A 21010-nucleotide genomic window follows, 5' to 3' on the forward strand; every position below is an offset into this window, starting at 1 on the left:
GACGTAAAAAAAGGGGGGGGCGGAGAGGATATTTACAGAAATTCACGTACTCTGAGGCTAGAAGGAAAAGGAATTCTTGGAAACTCGAAATCGCTCTCTACAGTTTCACGCCATGGAAAAAGGAACATGTCTCTGGAAGCATTACTTACAGTGGAAGTAGATGTACGGCGTATTGACTGAACGATAACATGATCAACGAATTCTACCCCTGTCTTCCTAACACATCTCCCCTAGCGGCATTTCAGCTGATACGTTTTCACCATAATACTCGACGTTACACAACGTGAACTCGACTGTGCAACCGTCTAGAGCGAACGGGCGCTAGTACACATGAGAAACCCGTGCTAACTAAATGAATTTCCACCTCCAGAGTAGTCTTGAGGATATCCACCGAACTCTGTAAGAGAAAATTAAAGGGAGATACCACCACGATCTTCGTGCCAGCTATATTCTTACGGTCGTATCCGGTCTGGTCGGTGAACCCCTCCGTCACGCCGGAGTAGTATTGGTCGTAACCCTGTCCTTGTGCTGCAAAGAGGGAAGACGATGAGCGGCGAACGGCCCCAGGAGAACTGAGACTGGTCCACACCGAGGTTCTCCGTTTTCTCGACATGAACGACGAGTGCGAGGGAAGTGAGACTTCCACGGGCGCGCTATGAGGCATCGCATTGAAACATGCTTGTGTGCTTTCCGTCCCAAATTCGTTATATAGTACTAGGGCATCACAATCACGTGGTACCTGCCTGCCAATCAGGGCGAATGTTTCCCGTGCATTTGGTCTGCACTGCGTTCGGGAGGCTATGAATTTTTGAAACTCATGCAAAGTATGAAAAACAGACCTAATTGACTGTGCGCGTCATAAGTTTACATAGCGGTACTAAAATGTAGCGTTCGTATTTCATTTTAGAGCCCTATACAACTAAAACAACGGAGGAGTATGAAGAAAACCAATGCAGTTTCTGAGCAGCTCGCGACAGTTACATTGATTCCTGTTCTAGTAATGTGCCGTTTTAAAATTATCATCGAGTATGCACTTATTGCGCTGGCAACTCCGCAGACCGTTCCCTGCTGCACGTTGTCAGAACGAGCCGTAACGCTACTGTCGTCCCAACCAGCGGAACGAACCGTAAACCGGTTCAGGTAAAATTAAAAACCCAGAATTACATCTGAAATCAGAAATTTGAAAATGCCTTGCTTGTTTGTTACATCTTCCTTAAACAGTTTCGGAATTGCAATGAGCTCCGGAACTATGCAACAGCAAACGTGTAGTCTATAGGGAATACACATGTTGCTAGTCATACCGCTGAATCCACTTACGCATTGCGATACTCACCATCCATTACGATGTTGTATGGAAGCCCAGAGTAGTGGTTCTTATTATAGACGAAAGCTGAACAGGCGAGCTGAGCTGAGGTGTCCCATGTGTGGCTGCAGGTTCACTTCAAAAATGACTGAGGGCCGAACTCCTTCCTGTTGGACGATAAGAAAATTTGGAACGCAAGCAGGTTTTCCAAAGTACCTAAGTACGTGGCACCAAAGTTACTACAATCAAGGAGTCCCGAAACGGAATCGACGCCCGTCGCCATGTACTGGGAGCAGGAGAGCTCCACCAGAGAAGACCTCGTCGTCCATGCCAGGGCACAGGTACGCCAGCCAAACCTTCCTGAGACAAAACAACGAAGACTGCGCACCTCAGCTTCGTTGAAGTACCAAAAGACGCGCACTTCCAACTCGTTTAAAGAATCATAGTTGTTAATTCGACAAAATTTTACTGTTTTGTCTTAGCATGTTTTTTTTTTTTTTTTTTTTTTGCGTGGAGGAAATGTAGTGTCGCCACTATGGCGCATGTGTAAAGGCACGAGTGCCATCGTGATCAATAAAGTGTTCTGAACTGGCTGTGGTCCGAACAAGACACGACAGCATGAACCTTTAACAAGTCAAACCTAACCTTTAAATACCATGCCAATGATGAGGACGGTGCCCAGAAGAACAGTCTGTGTTCGAAATATCGCCGGCTCCTTTCCTGAGACAACTCCCTCCGTACTTCTCTGCCGGTTCGCTGGATTTCTACCCATCTACATGTTGCTATAGTTCTACCGCTGAATACGATACTTACCATACCTTACGATGCTGTATGATGATGCAAGCCTTGGTAGGATTTCTGACGAAAAACGAAAACAGGACAGGTGAGCTGAGGAAGTGTTGCCCGCTGGTCAAAAGTGAGTGAGTGAGGGGTAGTGACTGCATGGGAACAGCAAGCAAGGTCTCGAGAGGTCTTCTTCTTCTTCTTCTTCAGCCACAAAGGAAATGGCCCTTAGCCACACAGGGCGATTGGCCGGGAGTATGAGAGGGAAGTATAGCTCCAGGGGGACGGGACCAGTTCCCGTGGCTCAGTGGTTAGCGTGCTGGCCATGTCACGTCGAGACTGGGAGGTACCCGGGTTCGAATCCCGGTGCCGGCTGTGCTGTCTGGGGTTTTTCCTGGGTTTTCCTCAGACGCTTTCAGACATATGTCGGCACAGTTCCCTTAGAAATCGGCCCAGGACGCACTTTGCCCCAGGGCGTCAGTCGTGACGTTGCCCACCTACGTGAGGCCGACAACGGCAAGCCCTTTCACCACCCACCACCACCAGGGGGACGGGCAGGCGTTGTAGAGACGGGCGTCTTCTTGGCCGTGAGGTCTTCTTCTTCACGCTGCACATAGGTGGTGGTGGTGGCTGCACATACATGAACCGCGTGACACTGCAACGACCAATCACTTCTTCTCCGAACTACTACGTAAAACTATTCTTAAGAAACCTATAGTAGATGGTCGTACGCCCTTTTGTCCAGAAACCTGAAGCGTGTAGAAGGCCAGTTTGTGCGTAACCGCATACACTATAAGAAAAAATGCTAGAATTTTCTACCCACCTCGGTAGAACTGTACTGCAACCACATTTCTACTCGAACCAGTTTTACCTTTTGGGTATAAACGGAGTGTAGAAACAAACTGCAGAGTAGAAAATACCGTTCTACCATCTTGGGTAGGAAATTCTACCCCTTTTCTTTTCTTAGAGAAAACGTGAGAGAGAGGGGAAAGGGAAAGGGACTCCGCTGCTTCTACCAGCGCTGGAGAAGGCGCGCGTGGATTGGCTCGAAATGGTAGAAATACTGTCGTTCTAACATCTCGGGTAGAAAATTCTACTTTTTCTCTTAGAGTGTATGTCGAAAATTCATAATGTCCGGTTGCCTTCTGGCCGATGCGCAAGGCAGACATCCGGTAGCACTTTGGTGGATGAATTTGGAAAACATCGGTCTGAAAACATGCCTCTTACAGCGAAAAAGTACGTGAAAATTTGATGGTCCATCGTTAGGTTTTTCTTCCTTTGCTAGTCTCCAGTTTGCGGCGTCTACGATCAAAATTGTTCTTTCGGCTCCGATAACACACAACCAGGGTTGTTAAGTAACTGAATATAAGTAACTCAGTACATGTATATAGATCATTATCGTCTATTTAGAGTGAAATAACAGATACATTTTCACGGACGTACTTTTATCTGTGACTGCTGTTACTTTCATTCTCTTTCTCCTTATAAAAAAGAAAAGAAAAAGAAGACACGAGCGACAACAGTCCTCAACAGGTGGCGCGATTCGGCAAGGCGACCTTACCTGCGTGCTTTGCAATAGTTTGCAAAACTATATGTATACACCGTGGAGTTGATGTTAATATAGCACGTGCTCGAATGATTTTCGAGAAGAAGCCCAGAAGAAATTTGGGAGGAGTTGTCGTAACGGCGCGCTAACAGTACCTACTGTTCCTCGACAGTTTTTTATCTACTTATCTTTTATCGCATCGCGTAGGCACCGAAAGAATGCCACGTAATACAGTATCTTAAAAAAACTGTGGACTACCTCCTCAAAGTGAAGTACAAAATGAAGAATGCCGTTTCGAGGATACCTCTCGCTGGCACATATGGCATGATATATAGAAGTAGATTAGGACGGAGAAAAATTAAAGCTTGGAAAGATCAACAGCCATTAAAGGCGCTACCTGCTCCACTACCAGGGGTCCGTAACTGCAGCACACTCCCAGAATTGAACGAAAAATACAAGAACATAGAAGAAAGAAAGAGAAGAAAAATACAACGTCAGGTGTCCTTCAGTTTGAGGATATGCTATAATGACTATGATGTGCTAATGACAACAGAGAACGGCGAAGAACAAAATTGGCAGTGGGAGGTGCTTCCTAAAACTTCTGTGACACACTTAAGCTTGGCAGGGTGACACAGGCTATATCCAGACAAGAAGACAAGACAAGAGAAGACAAGAGCATCACCCCCTATACACTTCGATCTTTCAGTGTGTGACGTGCCGATTAGCCACCAAACACAGCATAAAGGTTCATCTGTGCATAGGGTCCTTCCGCGTATAAAACTAATTCCAACGCTACTCGCAATCATATTATTATTCTATTCACATATACGAGTACGGGCTCGTTGTCACCACGGAATCATCGTCATCACTATTCACGTGCTTTCATTCTCTTGTTAAGACTGCCCTCCTGGCTGAAAAAGAAGAAGACGACGACGCCGCATTCATATCCCACTTATCCCATATCCCCTATCCCGCTGGAGGAGCAACAACAACAACAACATCCTCACATATTCACGCATATTAGTCGTACGACATATACAGGATGTTGCACGAAAAAAAAAAGAGAGTAAGAATTTAAAAATAGAATGGTTCATCGCACGCCAAACAGACTGACTGCATTGTGTTACCTGTTGTCTGTGTGAAAGGATACTAAAACTATTTTTGTTTTGCAATCATTTATTTAATTAATTAGTCAGTTTAGTGAGTAGCAAAAACGGTGTTAGAGGTACAAGGTTGCGATCAACGGGTCTCGTGTCGTATTGTATCGCCCGCTACAAGTTTTCCGTTGTCATTTTCGCTCTAATCCTTGTAATTAAAACTAATTAATTCCACTAAATAATTAAAAACCAAAAAATAGTCTCAGTATCCTCACACCGCTAGTAACACTATGCAGTCTGCATTTTGGAGTTCAACTTCCACAAGGATGTTATTTTGCCCCAATTATTCCTGGCCGATATTAGTGGCTCACGGCCAGCGTGTTATTGGACGAAGAAGACGACGACGTCTGATATGGAAGAAGGAGCCGTCATAACGGCCGGCCTCTAAGGTGGAAGAAGTTGCGCCACTGACCTAGACCTATATTAGAGTTCGGCTGTGTTCTGTTTTCTTCTCTTCCTGGCTGGCGCTTGAGTAAACTATACATCTTAGAGAGGCGGGCCCTACGGCTCTGCTTAGGTCTCCCTAAATATACGGCAAACGGCGCACTCCTCTCTGAAGCTCGTCTACCTTCACTGAAAGAACGCTTTCGGTTTCTTACTATCTGTTCCTACCTCTCGCAAAGGCAACGCCCGGTTGCGTTGGGGAATAATGAGTCGATGAGAGACTGTCGGCTTTGGCTAACACGTCGTTGGCACCGTAGGAACACACCGCAGGTGCCTTTCGCCGAACAGCTCCTCCCGCCACTGAGGATCTCTTTGGCGGATGTGTGTGTAGTTGGTCCTTGCCGGGATGCCCCCTTGGTTCAGGTCTCCGAGATATTTCATGCGGATGCCTGCGTCTTCCACTGATCATTCTACAGAGGACATTAACGGACCACCTAAATCGCTACGCGCAGTACTTGATCGTTGCAGAGGACGCGTCGGTTTCTGAGGAGCGCGCTGGAGACGACTTGTTCTTCCCACAACTTGGTTTCCAGTTTCCGGTTCGCCTCCCTGACTTTACCCCACCCTTTGACAGCGAGTTCTTAGCTATTGCCCTTGCCCTTAGGAGGGTTCCTCCTGCCTTCGAACGAGTTCTCTTGCTGTCGGACTCTTTATCCGTCATTTCAGCTTTGGCGTCACCCTCAGGTTTCCTGCAGTCCTCAGAGTCATTGATGTTCATTTTGGTACGTCTTGCCCCGCCTCATATTCGCAACGTCATCATCACGTGGATTCCTGGCCGCCGCGGACTCACCCTTAACGAAACCACTGACACCCCCGCTATAACGTCCCTCTCCGGAGAGACACTTCCTCTCCTCCCAGTACTTGCTCGCACTTTTGTTGCCAGGTATAGATGGCTCACAAGTCTGTCTCGAGCTGCCCCCCCCCCCCCTTCCTATGAACATCTCGTCTTTTCGTGGAACCCTAACCTCTGCAGCTCCAGGCAGACAGAAGTCTTGGTGACGAGAGCTCGATGCCTAGCGCTACCGCTAAATTTTTGCATCCACCGTGCTGGACGGTCTTTGTCCCCTGCTTGCTCCCATTGTGGCCAGGATGAAACAACTGAACACTTTTTGCTAACCTGTTCTCAGTTTGGCCAATTACGCCACAGGTATATCTGGACCCCATTGCGCTTGTTAGGAGCCCCACTCTCATTGGCGTCAGTGCTGTCTCTCGGAGCATCACACACTGCGCTCTGTCATAGGGCTGTGGTAGCGGGTCTTGTATCGTACATCGTGCTCTCCAACCGCTTCTAGGCACTTCCTTCCTACTCTCATACACTTTCACGTACACACACATTCATACAGTCATACTTTTGGCCATGTATAGTCGTCATACGCATATTCCTACGTACGTGCATACCCATTTGTTCATGTATTAGTCATCGTACATCATATATATATGTCATCAGTCACTTGGGTCAGACCTGGCCTTAGTCCCAACCATTACTGCACAGACGTAGACATAGACAAACATCGTTTGTCCCTTTTGTCCTGGCCAATCTCCCTTAGTGGCTCACGGCCATCATCTCCTTGGTAGAAGAAGAAGAAGATATAGGCTGACACCTGCGTCTCCCGTCATGATGAAGTTTTGCTGACTCGACTGCGCTGCCTAGCCCTTCCACTGAACTTTTATCTACACCGCGCGGTGTCAGCCGCTCTCCTGCGTGCGTCCACTGCGGTCAAGAGGAAACTGTGGAGCACTTTCTCCTGCACTGCCCCCTCTACGACCGCTCCCGCCTTAGCTACCTTGCCCAGCCGCTGGCTAGACAAGGAGTTCCCCTCTCCCTGGACGCCATCCTGTCATTTGGAGCCTCCCACACCGAAAAATGGCGGTTTGAAATAGCGTCGAGAGCCGCCGCCTTTCTGACCATCTGCGGCCGCTTCTGAAACATCACGCTCCTTCCGCCTCCTTCCTTCCCTCTGCCATGGCTTCCTTCTACTGTCATGCGATCCTACCATCCTCCTTGTCCCGCGTTTGAAGCCGTGGGTCTCATGAGTCTTTAGAGATTACTCTGCACGAAACCCTGGCCAATCGCCTTGTGTGGCTAGTGGCCACTGTACCTAGTGGTGGAAGAAGAAGAAGAAGAAGAATATAGTGTAATAATAGTGTTACGTAGTAGTTATGAGAAGAAGTGATTGGTCGTTGCATGCGTAGTGTGAAGAAGGGGACTCATTGGACGAAGAAGAAGAAGAAGGGGACCTCTCGAGACCTCGCTATTCGAATGCCGTCGCTTTCTTAGCCTGCAGCCACACTTGAACACTTCCTCAGTCTAGCTCAGCTGCTCAGTTTTCGTCTATCAGAAATCTTACTTTCTTTCAGTCCTTCAGCATCGTAATGGGTAAGTGTATTCAGCAGTATAGAACTGGCAACATCCGTATTCCCCAGGCTACGATATTATCAACGCTGTTGTGGTTCCGGCACCCAAAGCAGCGGTTGCCATCAGAATTTGTACTTTACTTCTCAGACAGTATCTGTTTCAAATTTCTGATTTTACATTTCATTCTGTGCGCTCGCGAATATTATTAATTTTAGCTGAACCTGTATACGGTTCGTTCTATTGAGTGGGACAGTGTCATTGTTCATTCGAAAAACGTGCTGCGGTTAACATTTATCGCTAATCGAAGTCCATTTGGTGCAGTTTGCTTCGAATTGCCAGCTCAGTGAATGCTTGCTAGATGACTTTTAAAACAGCACATAACTGGAACAAGAAATAATGTTACTGTCATGGATATGCTCAGAAACAGTAGTGGCTTTCTTCATACTCTTCTTTGTTTGTAGTTTGTAGTACCACTTTGTACCATAGTAGCATTAGTACCAATAGTTCAATTAGTACCACTTTGTAGACTTATGACCAGCACAGTGAAATAGGACTGAGTTTTTCGTACTACGGATGAATTTAAGATTCATGGCCTAATAAACGCTGCGTAGCATTGGGGTAGAGTATCACCCCTGGCGGTGAGATCCCCAGTCATCACCTTAAAATTTTTTTGTCTTGTTGTTGAACGCGGCGTCCACAGACAAGGGCTATGGGAAACAATTGGAGGCCACTCCTGGCGGGCAGGTACTACGTGATAGTGATGCTACGTAACGAATTTGATATCTGTTGTCTGTGTTTTCGTGTTTGGTAATCTCCACCACTCACTGTCCACGGGCCGAAAGCTGAGCTGAACACACCGTTCCTTACCGTTATTCGTTAACCTGGCACGCGCGAAAGGCAATTTCGTTCCAAGATAAAAACTCACAAACATGCCTCCGCGAACTCGTCACTCCGGTTCGTTACTCCGGCTCGTCACAGGGGCAACTCGTTCTGGTTCGCTGGCCAGTGGGGGGTCAGAGCCCTGTCCCTTTTGCCGCCGTAAACCAGTTTCGGAGAAACTGGTTTACTGGGGATAACTGGGGATAAACTGGGGATAACTGGGGGAGAAACTGGGGATAAAAGGAGCGGCCGAATCATGACCGAGCTAGGAGCAATTTCTTTTTCAGAACCACGAGGAGTCGAGTAGCAGACGACAGCTGAGTAGCAGACTCCATTTCCCTGGACCAATCAGCGAGCGTGACCCCTGTAGCGTCAGCGCGATGTCCAGGGCAGATCACAGGCTGGTACTGCTCAGCACCGCCGTACCGCACGGTCGCTTTTAGTGACGTACTTCCTGTGACTAAATTCCTGCGTTTTCTGGGTGAATTAATCCTTATCGTGCATCGTGTATCGTGTGTTATACAAAGAAAACGGTGTTGAAGATGACTTCTGTGCTACTTTAAGCGGGGAGGGACGTCAAGGCACATGGGCTTCCTTCTTTGCAGCAGACGAGCAGAACTACGACCAACACGGCCATGGCATAGCCGACTACGACCAACACGGCCATGGCATATCCGACTACGACCAACACTACTCTGGCATACAGCAGGATTTCAATGAAATGCCCCAGGGTTACGATGAGATGTCCCAGGCTTTCTCTGGCGTGACCCAAGATTTCGCTGAGCAGTCGGGATACGACCGTAAGAATATAGCTGGCACGAAGATCATGGTTGTATCTCACTTTTATTCTCTCTTACAGAGACCGGCGGATATTCTCTAGCCTACACTGGAGGTGGGAAATTCATTTAGTTAACACCTACACGCTTAAAAATGAACTTCACCTCATAGCACGCTCCTAGCCAACCATTATCTCGAATGATATCGTTATCTACCCTGATTTGTTGAAAACACGGGGCGTACGTACTTTTCTGTGACAATTATGAACAGCATAAGTGTCACAGAAATGGCGTACGCCCCCCGTTTTCAACAAATTAGGGCATATAACAATATCATTCGAGATAATGGTTGGCTAGGAGCGTGCTATGAGGTGAAGTTCATTTTTAAGAGTGTACCTAAACAACTGCGTATATTGCATAACACTCGCGTATATATCTACACAATGGCACAGTGCAGTCCACGTTGTGTCAGTTGGACCGCTGCGAGGTGGGAGGAAAGGGGTACAATTCGTTGATCATGTTATCGTGCAAACAGTATGCTAAACTTCTACTAGCACTGTAAATGATGCTTCCGGCGAAATTCCGGCGTTTTTACATGGCGTGAAACTGTAGAAAGCGATTCGGATTTTTAAGAATTTCTTTTCCTTCCAGCCTCAAGAGTACATGGATTAAATGCCGCAATTTTAACATCCCACTCTTCCCTTTCCTTATTTTTTTGTTTGTCTTTCCTTTCTTCTTTTTCTTTCATTCCTTTCGTTTGCGTATAGGTACATTCCACCCCCAAACCGAAAAGTACCATATACTGGGACAGGGCAGCCTTAATCTCGTCGAGAATGAATAAGCTTTTTGCAACTGTTCTGCTTAGTGCTGCCCTCTGCTTCACTTTACGGAATGTTTCAAAGGTTCGACGCAATCTAGACGTGGTTGCCTAGTAGGCCGACGAAGCTCTGCGTAATATTTCATGTTTGACATAAATTATTTTCAGAGCAATCGGGGCTTTCCACGCAGGATCAAAGTGAGTATGCCTAAATTGTTTCAAATAAAGTTTAGGTATAGCGGGAGATAAGGGGGGCAATACTAGTGGGAGCATGACGACTGAGACATCGGTCGTAGCGCTGCAACAGAAGCATCGAGGAACATGTAAATCCGGTCCTAGCAGTGGCATGTCTTAGCAGGTGTCAGTCGAGTTGCAGCGAGCCTAGTTGAAGACATTGTACCTTGGGGATAAGGTAAACGGCACGGACGAAACACAAGTGGACGGGAAGGGAAGCAACGGAGGAACGAAGGGAATGGAGGGAGGGAACGAGAGAGGACGAAAAGATGAGACGAGAGAGAGACAGCGACGAGAGAGAGTACGCGGAACAAAAATGGCAGGGAGCGAGACATAGGATGAGAGCACTCCACCCGTGTCCCCCTCTCCCCTGTTGCTCTCCCTCCCTGGCCTTTTTCTTTTACTGCTTACTCTCGCCTTTTGTTGAATACACCGTGCTCGTTTGAGTCTCTTCCCATCGGCGTCGTTTACCCAACCTGAGGGTGTAGTGGGTGGCCTACGGCGTAATTTTGCGTGGTATTACCAACCGGGCCTGGGTTCCCATAGTGGTTATCTGAACTTCCTCTAGGAGTGCTGAACTTGACAACTGATACGTGATGCCCGTGGTATATAGCCGCGACTGTCTGCTTTAGCGTCCGTCTCTTCCTTCCTTTAGTTGGGGCACCTGTGACCGAGTAAGTATACCTGGAGGTTGGTTTCTCCATCAATGGCGTTGACGAGAAGTAACTGTCTGGCTGCATAAGCGCTTCTTTATGTGACGGTTGAAAGGTGCCGTAAAGCCGCAGTTACTTTGGCAGCTTGCTTGTAAACCAAACGCAAACGCATCGCGAGCTGTGCGTGGGAGTCAAAATGGCGGCTGTCTTCACCTGTGCCGAGTGAGCTAGTATTAAGGAACCCTATTTTACCGCAATTTCACTCGTAAATACTTAGCGTGCGTTCCGTGTCACACCTATTAAGTATTTACGAGTGAAATTGCGGTAAAATAGGGTGCCTTAATAGTAGCTCACTCGGCACTGGTGAAGACAGCCGCCATTTTGACTCCCACGCACAGCTCGCGATGCGCTCACAAAAGTGTAGCTATATATACGCTCAGCGACACACTACGTTTTAGCAGAGGAGGTTTGAAAATGTTGGTGAAATCGGTACAGAGCATTTTACGCGTGGTAAGCGTGGGCCTCAACATGGCGGCTTTGCGGCATTCTATTCTACAAAGGGTGACTCCACCCTACGCAACAGGGAGCTAGTATTCCGGCACACTACGGGAAAATAGGTCGGGGCAACGTCTGGCGGGAAGTAACCCCCAATCGAAGTAACCCAATGTGGCGTCTAGACGTCGTCTCATCGCAACCGCTTTGCGTTTCCTCACTGTTGGGCCATGTCGCCATCGTGCAGCCAATGCGCGTTGGACGCCCAATCGCTATATATGCGGTTCCTTTCAAAAGGAGCTGCAGAAGGAGCGAGACGCATGTTTACCTGCAGGCGAGCAACACGCATGGTCATACTCAAAACCGCATTTATTTACGTTGATTCTGTGGTTGCGTTAAGTCATGAAACGCATGTGTGAATCCAGCTTTACTGGTCTCCGTCGATTTACTGCTGCGCCACCCAATGGCGCGCAGAGTAAATTAGCGCGAGGAAACATGTCCCCCCCCCTCAAAAAAAAAAAAAAAAAAGCCAAGCACTGCGTGTTATCTGCCGGTACGCGTTTACCGTTTTTTTTTTCTTTTTCGACAGGATGCCGGGCAACCTGTAAATTCAATAAACATAGCCTCGGCCTGTTTCCACGTCGCGGTTGAGGTGAGGTTGAGGGGCAAAAAGAACTTCCCGGGAATCCCTTCCAGGATCGCTACGATAGTGACCTTTCTCTGCAGCGCCACTATTCCTGGGATGGCGGCATGGCATGCGTGAGCCGACCAGGGGGCTTAATCGCTTCATGGTCGTTACGGTCGTTACAAGCTAACGAGTGGCGGGAAATTCAAAAAGGCGGGCGGGAAATTTAAAAAGGTGGGCACGTGATAAAACACGTGCTGCACGGTGCTCTTCGCGCGATACGCGAAGGCCGTGGTACACGTCACGCGCAATGTGTCACGTGCCCACCTTTTTGAATTTCCCGCCACTCGTTAGCTTGTAACGACCGTAACGACGATGAAGCGATTAAGCCCCCTGGTCAGGGACGGGCTTCATTGCACTCAACGTTACAGGGTTTGCCTTCATGAAGGGCGAAGTTCCCGCTCAATACTAAAGCGTTGGTGAATTCGGGACTGTTGTGCGCGTTATCCTGGGGTGCGCGCGTTTCTGAGGGTCCGCGTTATACATCGGTGCTCGCTATACACCGGAAAATGCGGTACTTCTTCTTGTGTGTCTTTAGTTGTCGCGCCATTTCTTCTTGCCATGCGTTTCCGCGAACTCGTTCAGCACTCTGCACGCTACTGGCATTCATATTTATATACGCGCACGACATATACTCGGTGATTTCCCCAGAAATTCACTGCTGGGGGAGTGCCGAGCTTTCAAGGGGGGGGGGGGAATAATAGACACGGAAATAATCGTGGCACAACGCTGACATATCTGGACAGCTTTCCCGTTTTATTTATACATGTTATTATGTTAGAGCACAGTACAGTAGAATACAGATTCATTATGAACGGCATTTCAACATTAAGATGCATAATCACACGACCGACAAAGAAAAAAGACTAGCGCCTTGTCTCACGAAGCTCAATGAATACCTAGCAACCAACGGGAAAACCTTAGACGAAAAAAGCAGAATACCTCGTTTGATTGAGTTTGGTGCAAATGGTTCTTGATGATCCACATTGAGTTTGCGTGCCGGTACGCATTTTTGCTCGTATATGCGCGCAATATATGCATTGAACAGTCACTTTCAAATGATTTTGGACAAATGCATGGTACGATCATGTGCATGTCTGTGGTCCTACAGCCCAAGTTTGACAGTGCAGGTTGTAATTTGCTGCGCCGGACTCACTACCAGAACGTGTTGGCGGCCAGCTGGTTGGGGTCACCTGAGAAATTTCAGGGGGGTGTTGGAAAAACGCAGGGAGGGTGTACACCCCCCCCCCTTGGGTCGGGGGGGGGGTGTAGGAAAATCCCTGCATATACTTCTGTTGCATAGATGTTCTATAACGCGTACCAGAAAAGGTAAAACAGTGCAATAGAAAGACTCGATACTACAGTAGAAACTCCCAGGGCTTTCCCATTGTCTAAAGCTGTCGGCTTCTGAGGCCCAGCGCCTCTCTAAGCCAATCCCCCGTCTGAACGCGTCTTGCATAATGTTTTCCTATAAACGCAGGAAAAGGGACGACAACAACGTCGCCTGCATCGTCTGTTCTATCTGTGTCCTCCTAGTGATAGCGGGCCTTGTGGTCTACCTAGTCTTTGCGTCCACCGGTGAGTTCACAGACACCATCCCAGACAGTCCTCTTCCCGCTTCGACTGGAGGAGTCACTCACTTGAGTCGAAGCGGGGGTGTCGATATAGTACAGGTTGGGACAAAAGTTTGCGGAACACGCCAGCGACGTACTTTTTCTTCGGTGCGACACCCTAGCGGCTGCCGGAAGCGGGTGAGTTTTCTGTTTCGGAGGGGTGGACGGATGCGCTGTTAGCGACACGCAGTGGTCGCTCCAGTGTTGCTTGGGTGTGCCTGGGAAGTACGATTTACCGCTGTGTGTCGCTCACAGCGCACCCTTCCATCCCTCCGAAACAGTGAACACACCCGCTTCCGGCTGCCGCTAGGGTGTCGCACCGAAGAAAAAGTACGTCGCTCGCGTGTTCCGTAAACTTTTGTCCCAACTTGTACCCGTGAAGGACTTCCTCGTAAAGAACGAGTATTAGCCGAGGCAGGCGAGAAACACGGACGACACCTTAAGCCTTCAACGCCCAAATCAATGAAATCAATCAGCTGAGGAGAAAGGCGGGTTCGAACCTAGACCCTTCGATTTTCCGGTCAGGCATGCTGCCGGTACACCCCGCAGCATATCCCAGGAGGGTCTAGCTTCGAATCCGGCCAGGCGTCAGCACCTTTTTTGTCCGCCACTCTGGAATAGAGACGGGACTCGGACAGGGACTCGGGAGGTACAGCTCCGGTCAACCATAATAATAACACTGAAAAAAAATTCGGTCTCATTTCCCAGCACGATAACAGTCACCCCTGGAGCAATGGGGGAACATTAAGTGAACAAAGTCCTTGCGTTAAACTAACATAATAATTTTGTCCAACTAAGATTTCCTCATGACCCCAAGGATTGCTGCAATCGCGCTCAGGAGCAAGGCCACAATTTTTTCAGTGTTATTATTAAGGTTGACCGGAGCTGTACATCTTAAGCGGTCTTTAATGGTGAGATGGGGGCGGAGAGTCAGGTGGAGTTGAAGAACACGGCCGTAACAGGTCAGCAGCCTTTTGCGCTCTACACTCTAAGGAAAAAAGGTAGAATTCTCTACCCAAAGTTGTGCAGGACAGTATACCTTCTACCATTTTGTGCCAATCAACACGCGACTTCTCCTCCCCCGCGGGTATAAGCGGCGGCGTCCCTTTCCCTTCCTCCTCTCTCTCTCACGTATGCTCTAAGAGAAAGTGGTAGAATTTCTTACCCAAGCTGGTAGAACGACAGGTTCTACTCTGTAGTTTGTTTCTACTCTGCGGTTATACCCAAAAGGTAAAACTGGTTGAAGTAGAAAAGTGGGTCGCAATGCAGCTCTACCGAAATGGGTAGAAAATCGTACCTTTTTTTTTTTTCTTAGAGTGTACCGTAATCTCCTGCAAGAATGTAGACCTATAGTGTCGATTTCTTTGGACCTCCTCAGAACATTAAATGGGCGACAGTGATTCTGTTACCAGCTGCGCGCTATTAGTTGGTTGAACAGTGAGAGCGTGTTTCTTCAATTTCACGCTCAACTCTCGTGCTGTTTCTAACCTACAACCCGCTTCTCGAGAAGGCAGACAAATGTTATGAGCAAGGACATACTATATTACGTTCTGCTATACACTATGTTATGCTGCTACGGGAAGCCCTCCGTGAATCAGCTGTTGTGAACGCGGCACCTGATTTAATGAAGGCCACTCGGGGTCTCGTTAGCATCTTGTGCATAGGGATCCATAGTTGAGTGGCGTTCTTAGCATAATAGACACTCTCATAGAGACTGCACTCTCTGTAATGGCATTAAAGGGGGTCTTATTAGGGGCAGGTCGTGCTGTGTGACGGTACGAGTAGAATGTGAAAGAATTAGCTCTCAAAAGGTGTCCGCCCTGTCATGCAAGAATTCTTTCCCACAAGGACGTCAATACACATGTAGAGGAGGTTGTGTCCCTCTACATGAGTCCTGACCGGCGATGATGGAATGTCCCAGCGGGCAGATGGTCGCGGCCTCACGCTAGGACGGTGCCGGTAGAACTGGCTGCCAGGCGCAGTAGCGCGCGGCAGCAGAGGCGCCTCGTCGTCGTCGTCTTCCACGGGCCACCACGCACATGTAACTGAATGCCGAGGTTGCCGCTAAGGCTTCGTTCAAATTTAAATTGAGATATGTTGGAATGTGTTCAAATGGAAATGCGCGTCATTAGCATTGGCTGGACCATGTCGTAGTGTGTCTCCGCTGCTCACGAAACGCTGTGACCACGACATAGCGTACACTTGCGGATATTTCAGGAGGGCCCACCGACACCGGCGACGCTGACATAATACCCGGACGCGGCGGAGGTGGTGGTGGTGGTGGAAGTGGAAGTAGTCCAGGAAAAGATGACGAGGACATAAACGTACCGCCTGAAACGTACGCGCCGCCGACAGCACCCACGGCCCCTACAGCACCCACGGCCCCTACAGCACCCACGGCCCCTACAGCACCCACGGCCCCTACAGCACCCACGGCCCCTACAGCACCCACGGCCCCTACAGCACCCACGGCCCCTACAGCACCCGCGGCCCCCACAGCACCCGCGGCCCCCACAGCACCCGCGGCCCCCACAGCACCCGCGGCCCCCACAGCACCCGCGGCCCCCACAGCACCGACTACGACAACGACTACGACAACGACGACGACAACGACTACGACTACTACGACGACAACGACTACTACGACGACAACGACTACGACGACGACGACGACTACGACGACGACGACGACTACGACGACGACGACGACTACGACGACGACGACGACTACGACAACGACAACGACGACGACAACAACGACTACGACAACGACTACGACAACGACAACGACGACGACGACTACAACAAGTAAGGTGTACTTTATGTAGCAGCGTACAAAGTCGTGGTTGGTGAATCTGGAGAGGCCATTTAGCAGCCATGAACATAGTAACGTTGAGGGTGCTTGGTAAGAGTGCAGCAGGTTTGCCCTCACTATTCCCGATGGAGCTGGTCTCTCCCATGTTTTGAAAGGTACAGAGCAGACCTGCGCCCGTGGCATGCTCCACCTACCTTATAGGAGCAACGGGGTGAAGCTCTCCATCAGAAGCAAAAATATTCTCGCTCCTCGCGTGACGCGCAGGGATGCCCCCCACCCCACCCCCGTACTTTTTTATTTTTTATTTCATCTGAGCTCACGCGTCGCTTGTACCTGCTTGAGTCGCGACGGCTACGTCACGAGGCCGAGGACCACGTTACGTTCCCTGGTTCTCCGATACTCTCGATAGCCGGACACCGATAACGAGTGGATAAGAGGCCTCGAGCACGCTCTCTAGGTCACCGGGGGCGCGATCTTCCCACTTTGTCGCTTTGCCATAACGCCCGTTAAATGCATCACCTCGCACCGTTCTTCATCCCATCCAAGCGCTTTTGCAGAGTTCAAGATCGAGGCCCAGCACTCGTCGTTGTTTCGCAGGAGCTCGTTCCTCAGTGCTCCTTTACCAGCTCCCGTGGCTCAGTGGTTATAGCGTGCTGGCCATGTCGCGTCGAGACTGGGAGGTACCCGGGTTCGAATCCCGGTGACGGCTGTGCTGTCTGGGGGTTTTCCTGGATTTTCTCCTCAGACGCTCTCAGACATATGTCGGCACAGTTCCCTTAGAAGTCTGCCCATGACGCACATTCCCCCAGGGCGTCAGTCGTGACGTTGCCCACCTCTGTGAGGCCGACAACAACGGGCTCTTTCACCACAACCACCATCAGTGCTCCTTTAAGGTTAAAGGGACTATGAAATTTCTCGAACCCCCATACTTTTTTTCGATGGAAACTGTTCTTCCCGCAGAGAAACTAATATGCCACACATTTTTCCGGACGAAATCGTTCCAATCTGCGAGGAGCGCGCGCTGGAAATGTCTCTTCCGCGTTCCTCCTCTCCGCGCATATTTCCCTGCCGATGGTGTAACTGTACGGACCGCTCTTCGGTTCCCCGTTACGTCACCGGTGTTGCACAATGGCAAGTAATGCCGCGAGCACGCGCTGTGGCTGCCGCCACTGCCGAAATCTGCCGATCGCGCGAAAGCTGCTGTCATGGAGATGTCACTCCCGATGAACGCATACGCGCGATCCTACGGCGCATGCTCCTGGCGGGATTCCTCGGCTCGGCAACACGTCACGATGACGTGTTGCTGAGCCGGCCGTGGTCGCGTCAAGTTACCCGATGTGTCTCCGCTCGGCAGCTCGTCACGGCGCGGCGCCAGCTGTCCTCCCTTCGCCGCTCCGTTTAAATTCGCTCCCGAGAAATCCGCTCGCGCGACGAAAGTAAAATTTCGGTTCTAGACTCAGAAAAATGTCTTCTTTCGAACGAAACGAATAAAAACGTTTCATGGTCCCTTTAAGGTCTATGTTAAGGTCTTTGAGGTTGAGGGTGTGGCGTGAAGAACAGAGCAAACTCACTCAGTGGCTTCACTCATGATCATAGTGCTCCCATATACTAGTCACAAGTCGTGGACGAGCTACGAAGCCCACTATTGTCCGTGTTCGGACATGCATGCGCATGCGCAATCGATGCAATCGATAGCGGTGGATTCAAGAAATGTCATGGTACATGCGAAAAGGGTATTGTGAAAAGGGTTTCATCAGTGACTATAGTGGGCGAGGCGTGAGTCTGGTCCACTCATCAGACAAAATGCTGCGCAAAAGTACAGCTCCCGTCAACTTTAATAATAACAGTGAGGAAAAATTCTTCTCGACCCCGAGCGTCGATTATGGCAACCCTTGGGCAGATGACGAAATCTTAATGGAACAAAATAATTCTGCGAATTTATCGCGAGGGCTTTGTTAACGCAACATTCCCCCGGTGTCCCCAGGGTGACAGTTATCGCGCTTGGTGATTTTTTTTTTCTATTAAGGATGACGGGAGCTGTACAAAATACTCAAAATATTCAATAACCTGAATAGAGTTAAATACTCTTTGCAGCGGAGTGTCAAACCGCAAAACAAAAAAAAAAAGAAAATTGGTTCGGTTCCTGTTTGCGTTGCTTGGATTTTGTTCCGGGTCAGCTCCCGGTTCAATGCTTCCGTTTTATCTCACATAAAACCGCTTTCAAATAGTTTACTGCTGTTGTCTGCATGTATTAGGAGTAAATGAAACGCGTATTCTGAGCTTGGCCATACAAATGAAAGGAATACACTTGCCATATACTGAAGCACACCTTTCACTTGCAAGGTCTTGGTATCAGTAATATTTGGTGAACACAAGTAAACTTCCCTGATATGTTCTGATCCAAAACTTCGTAATCCCTCCTGTATGTCAGCTCGGGTTTTTCAACTTCTGGCGCGTGTTCATCGCTTCCTTGAAACAAGAAAATAAATGCCGGGATTCCGTTCTACCCAATCCTCAGAGATTCAGCTAGCAATATTGATAGTAACACTTTCCTGACGACGGGGTCGGGTTATTGACAAGCGAGGCCAAGCGTGGGCCCAGCCTACACTCTTAAAAATGAACTTCACCGCATAGCACGCTCCTAGCCAACCATTATCTCGAATGATATCGTTATCTGCCCTGATTTGTTGAAAACACGGGGCGTGCGCCTTTTCTGTGACAATTATGAACAGCATAAGTGTCACAGAAATGGCGTACGCCCCCCGTTTTCAACAAATCAAGGCAGATAACCATATCATTCGAGATAATGGTTGGCTAGGAGCGTGCTATGAGGTGAAGTTCATTTTTAAGAGTGTATTGTGCAGGAGGAGGAGGTGCGGGGACGTAGGTTGGAAGGAAAGCACTTTGAGCACTGACTAGCAAGTACCGAAAAAAAGTACCACCGGGAAAAATTACTGCATAGTACGTACTCAGGACACCTACAAGTCTGGGTCCACCAAAGCGTTCGGTATTTTCTGTTGCTGACCTTGACATGTTGCTGATATACATCACCACCAAAATGCGACACGGGTGCAAACCCGACCTCTGGGTTGGATGAACATTGGGCGTTGCGAGCCAGCAGAAGCATTCTGCTGCCGTAGATAGTCTTCAATTGCTGCGGGGCGACTACCGCGCTGGGAGCGGGAGGGCGTCAGTAGGGACATCGGGTTGGCCTCTCCGCAGTGGTAGCAGAGCGGTCTGAAGTCTGGAGTCCTCCAAACGTCCGTTTTGCGAAACTGCTGAGAGTGTGGCGGGTTGCTCGGAGTAGGTTGGACAGGCCGAGGAGGCGTCCAACGGTTTCCGTAGTACGGCGGACTAGTAGGTGGCACCTGTCTCAGAGCAGCGGCGTAGGTTGGTCTCGGTACTTCGGCGTCGGGGTTGGCGGTTGACGATGTCTGGATTGCCTGCTAAACCTCGTCCTTGATGATCGCACCGATCGAAGACAAAGGGTCTTGAGCTTTCTCAGAACAGAGGAGAGCTCGTACTTCTTCGCGTACCACCTCTCGAATCAGCTGTCTGAGCGATCCGACGTCGAGGCCAGCGGTCGTGGAGAAAGCCTCGTAGCCCTGGTGTCGTTGATCGACGGTAGCGCGAGAGAGCAGGGTCCTCTCAATGCGGACTGCTTCGTCCAGAAAAGCGTCTTTCGTGGCGGGTGGATCCTGGGACAGGACGCGAAAAATTTCTTCTTTTATGCCCCTCATGAGTCGCTGAACCTTCTCCTCGGATGCTTTGGGGTCAGCTCGCCGGAAGAGCCGCAACACATCTTTGACGAAGCCTGTAACGCTTTCGTTTGGTAGGTGGATCCGTCTCTGGAGCAGATGTTCAGCGCGTTCAGCTCGTTGTTGAAAAGTGAACGCCTCGCGGAGTTTGCTTTTGAAGACGTCCCAGGACGTGAGCGAAGTCTCCCGGTTCTCGAACCATGTCTTCGCGGTGCCTTCCAGGGAGAAATAGACGTTGACGAGCTTCTGGTCGTCACTCCAGAACTTGGCGATCCGCTCGTAGTCGTCGACCCAATCGTCCACGTCGTTGTAATGCTCCCCACTGAATGTCTTCGGCGACCGTGCAGGGGCTATGGGCGTGGCAACAGGTTGCGCCACTTGGGTACTGGTCTCCGCAGTCATCTTCTTGCGTTTAGGGGGTTCTAATGGACCGAATTCTGCAGGAAGACCAAGCTGTCTTCTACTTCGTCGCACTTGGACTTCCAGGCCGTTGGACAAGGGATGCCCCGCACCTCCACCAGCAATGTCACGAAGCGAAATGGGTCGGCGAGTCGTCGAATAAACAGCGAACGGTTTATTAGACTACCTGGTAGCAAAACACAAGAGCTCTCTGAACACAACTGAGTCCAAAGAAATGAATGCTCCAGCCTGGAGCGCACAAGCATTTAAGCGTCGCGCCGAAAAGTCTAGAAAGAGCAC

The 21010-nt window shown here is 49.5% G+C and overlaps 2 protein-coding genes across 9 annotated transcripts in view; one reads left to right on the forward strand and one right to left on the reverse strand.

The window, feature by feature from the left end:
* LOC135387859 (uncharacterized) overlaps positions 1 to 2349 on the reverse strand; it is a 61576-nt gene extending 59227 nt beyond the window's left edge. For 3 of the 6 annotated variants that reach the window (XM_064617034.1, XM_064617030.1, XM_064617037.1), the window contains exons 1-2: positions 1334 to 2349; positions 457 to 528 (exon numbers count right to left, since the gene is read on the reverse strand). In XM_064617034.1, coding sequence (XP_064473104.1) covers positions 457 to 528; positions 1334 to 1340 — 79 coding nt within the window. In that variant the 5' untranslated portion in view covers positions 1341 to 2349. Of the gene's footprint in view, positions 1 to 364; positions 398 to 456; positions 529 to 1333 lie in introns of all 6 variants that reach the window. The other 3 variants (XM_064617031.1, XM_064617032.1, XM_064617036.1) reach the window with 3 other exon arrangements.
* A 5051-nt stretch (positions 2350 to 7400) lies between these two features.
* The window catches only part of LOC135387861 (uncharacterized), a 32029-nt gene continuing 18419 nt past the window's right edge, over positions 7401 to 21010 (forward strand). For all 3 annotated transcript variants that reach the window (XM_064617039.1, XM_064617040.1, XM_064617041.1), the window contains exons 1-7: positions 7401 to 7610; positions 9074 to 9268; positions 9328 to 9360; positions 10230 to 10259; positions 10951 to 10969; positions 13606 to 13703; positions 15956 to 16546. In XM_064617039.1, the coding sequence (XP_064473109.1) occupies positions 7607 to 7610; positions 9074 to 9268; positions 9328 to 9360; positions 10230 to 10259; positions 10951 to 10969; positions 13606 to 13703; positions 15956 to 16546 (970 nt within the window). In that variant the 5' untranslated portion in view covers positions 7401 to 7606. The remainder of the gene's footprint in view (positions 7611 to 9073; positions 9269 to 9327; positions 9361 to 10229; positions 10260 to 10950; positions 10970 to 13605; positions 13704 to 15955; positions 16547 to 21010) is intronic.

Source organism: Ornithodoros turicata, chromosome 3, assembly GCF_037126465.1.
Source record: "Ornithodoros turicata isolate Travis chromosome 3, ASM3712646v1, whole genome shotgun sequence".
Taxonomy (NCBI): domain Eukaryota; kingdom Metazoa; phylum Arthropoda; class Arachnida; order Ixodida; family Argasidae; genus Ornithodoros; species Ornithodoros turicata.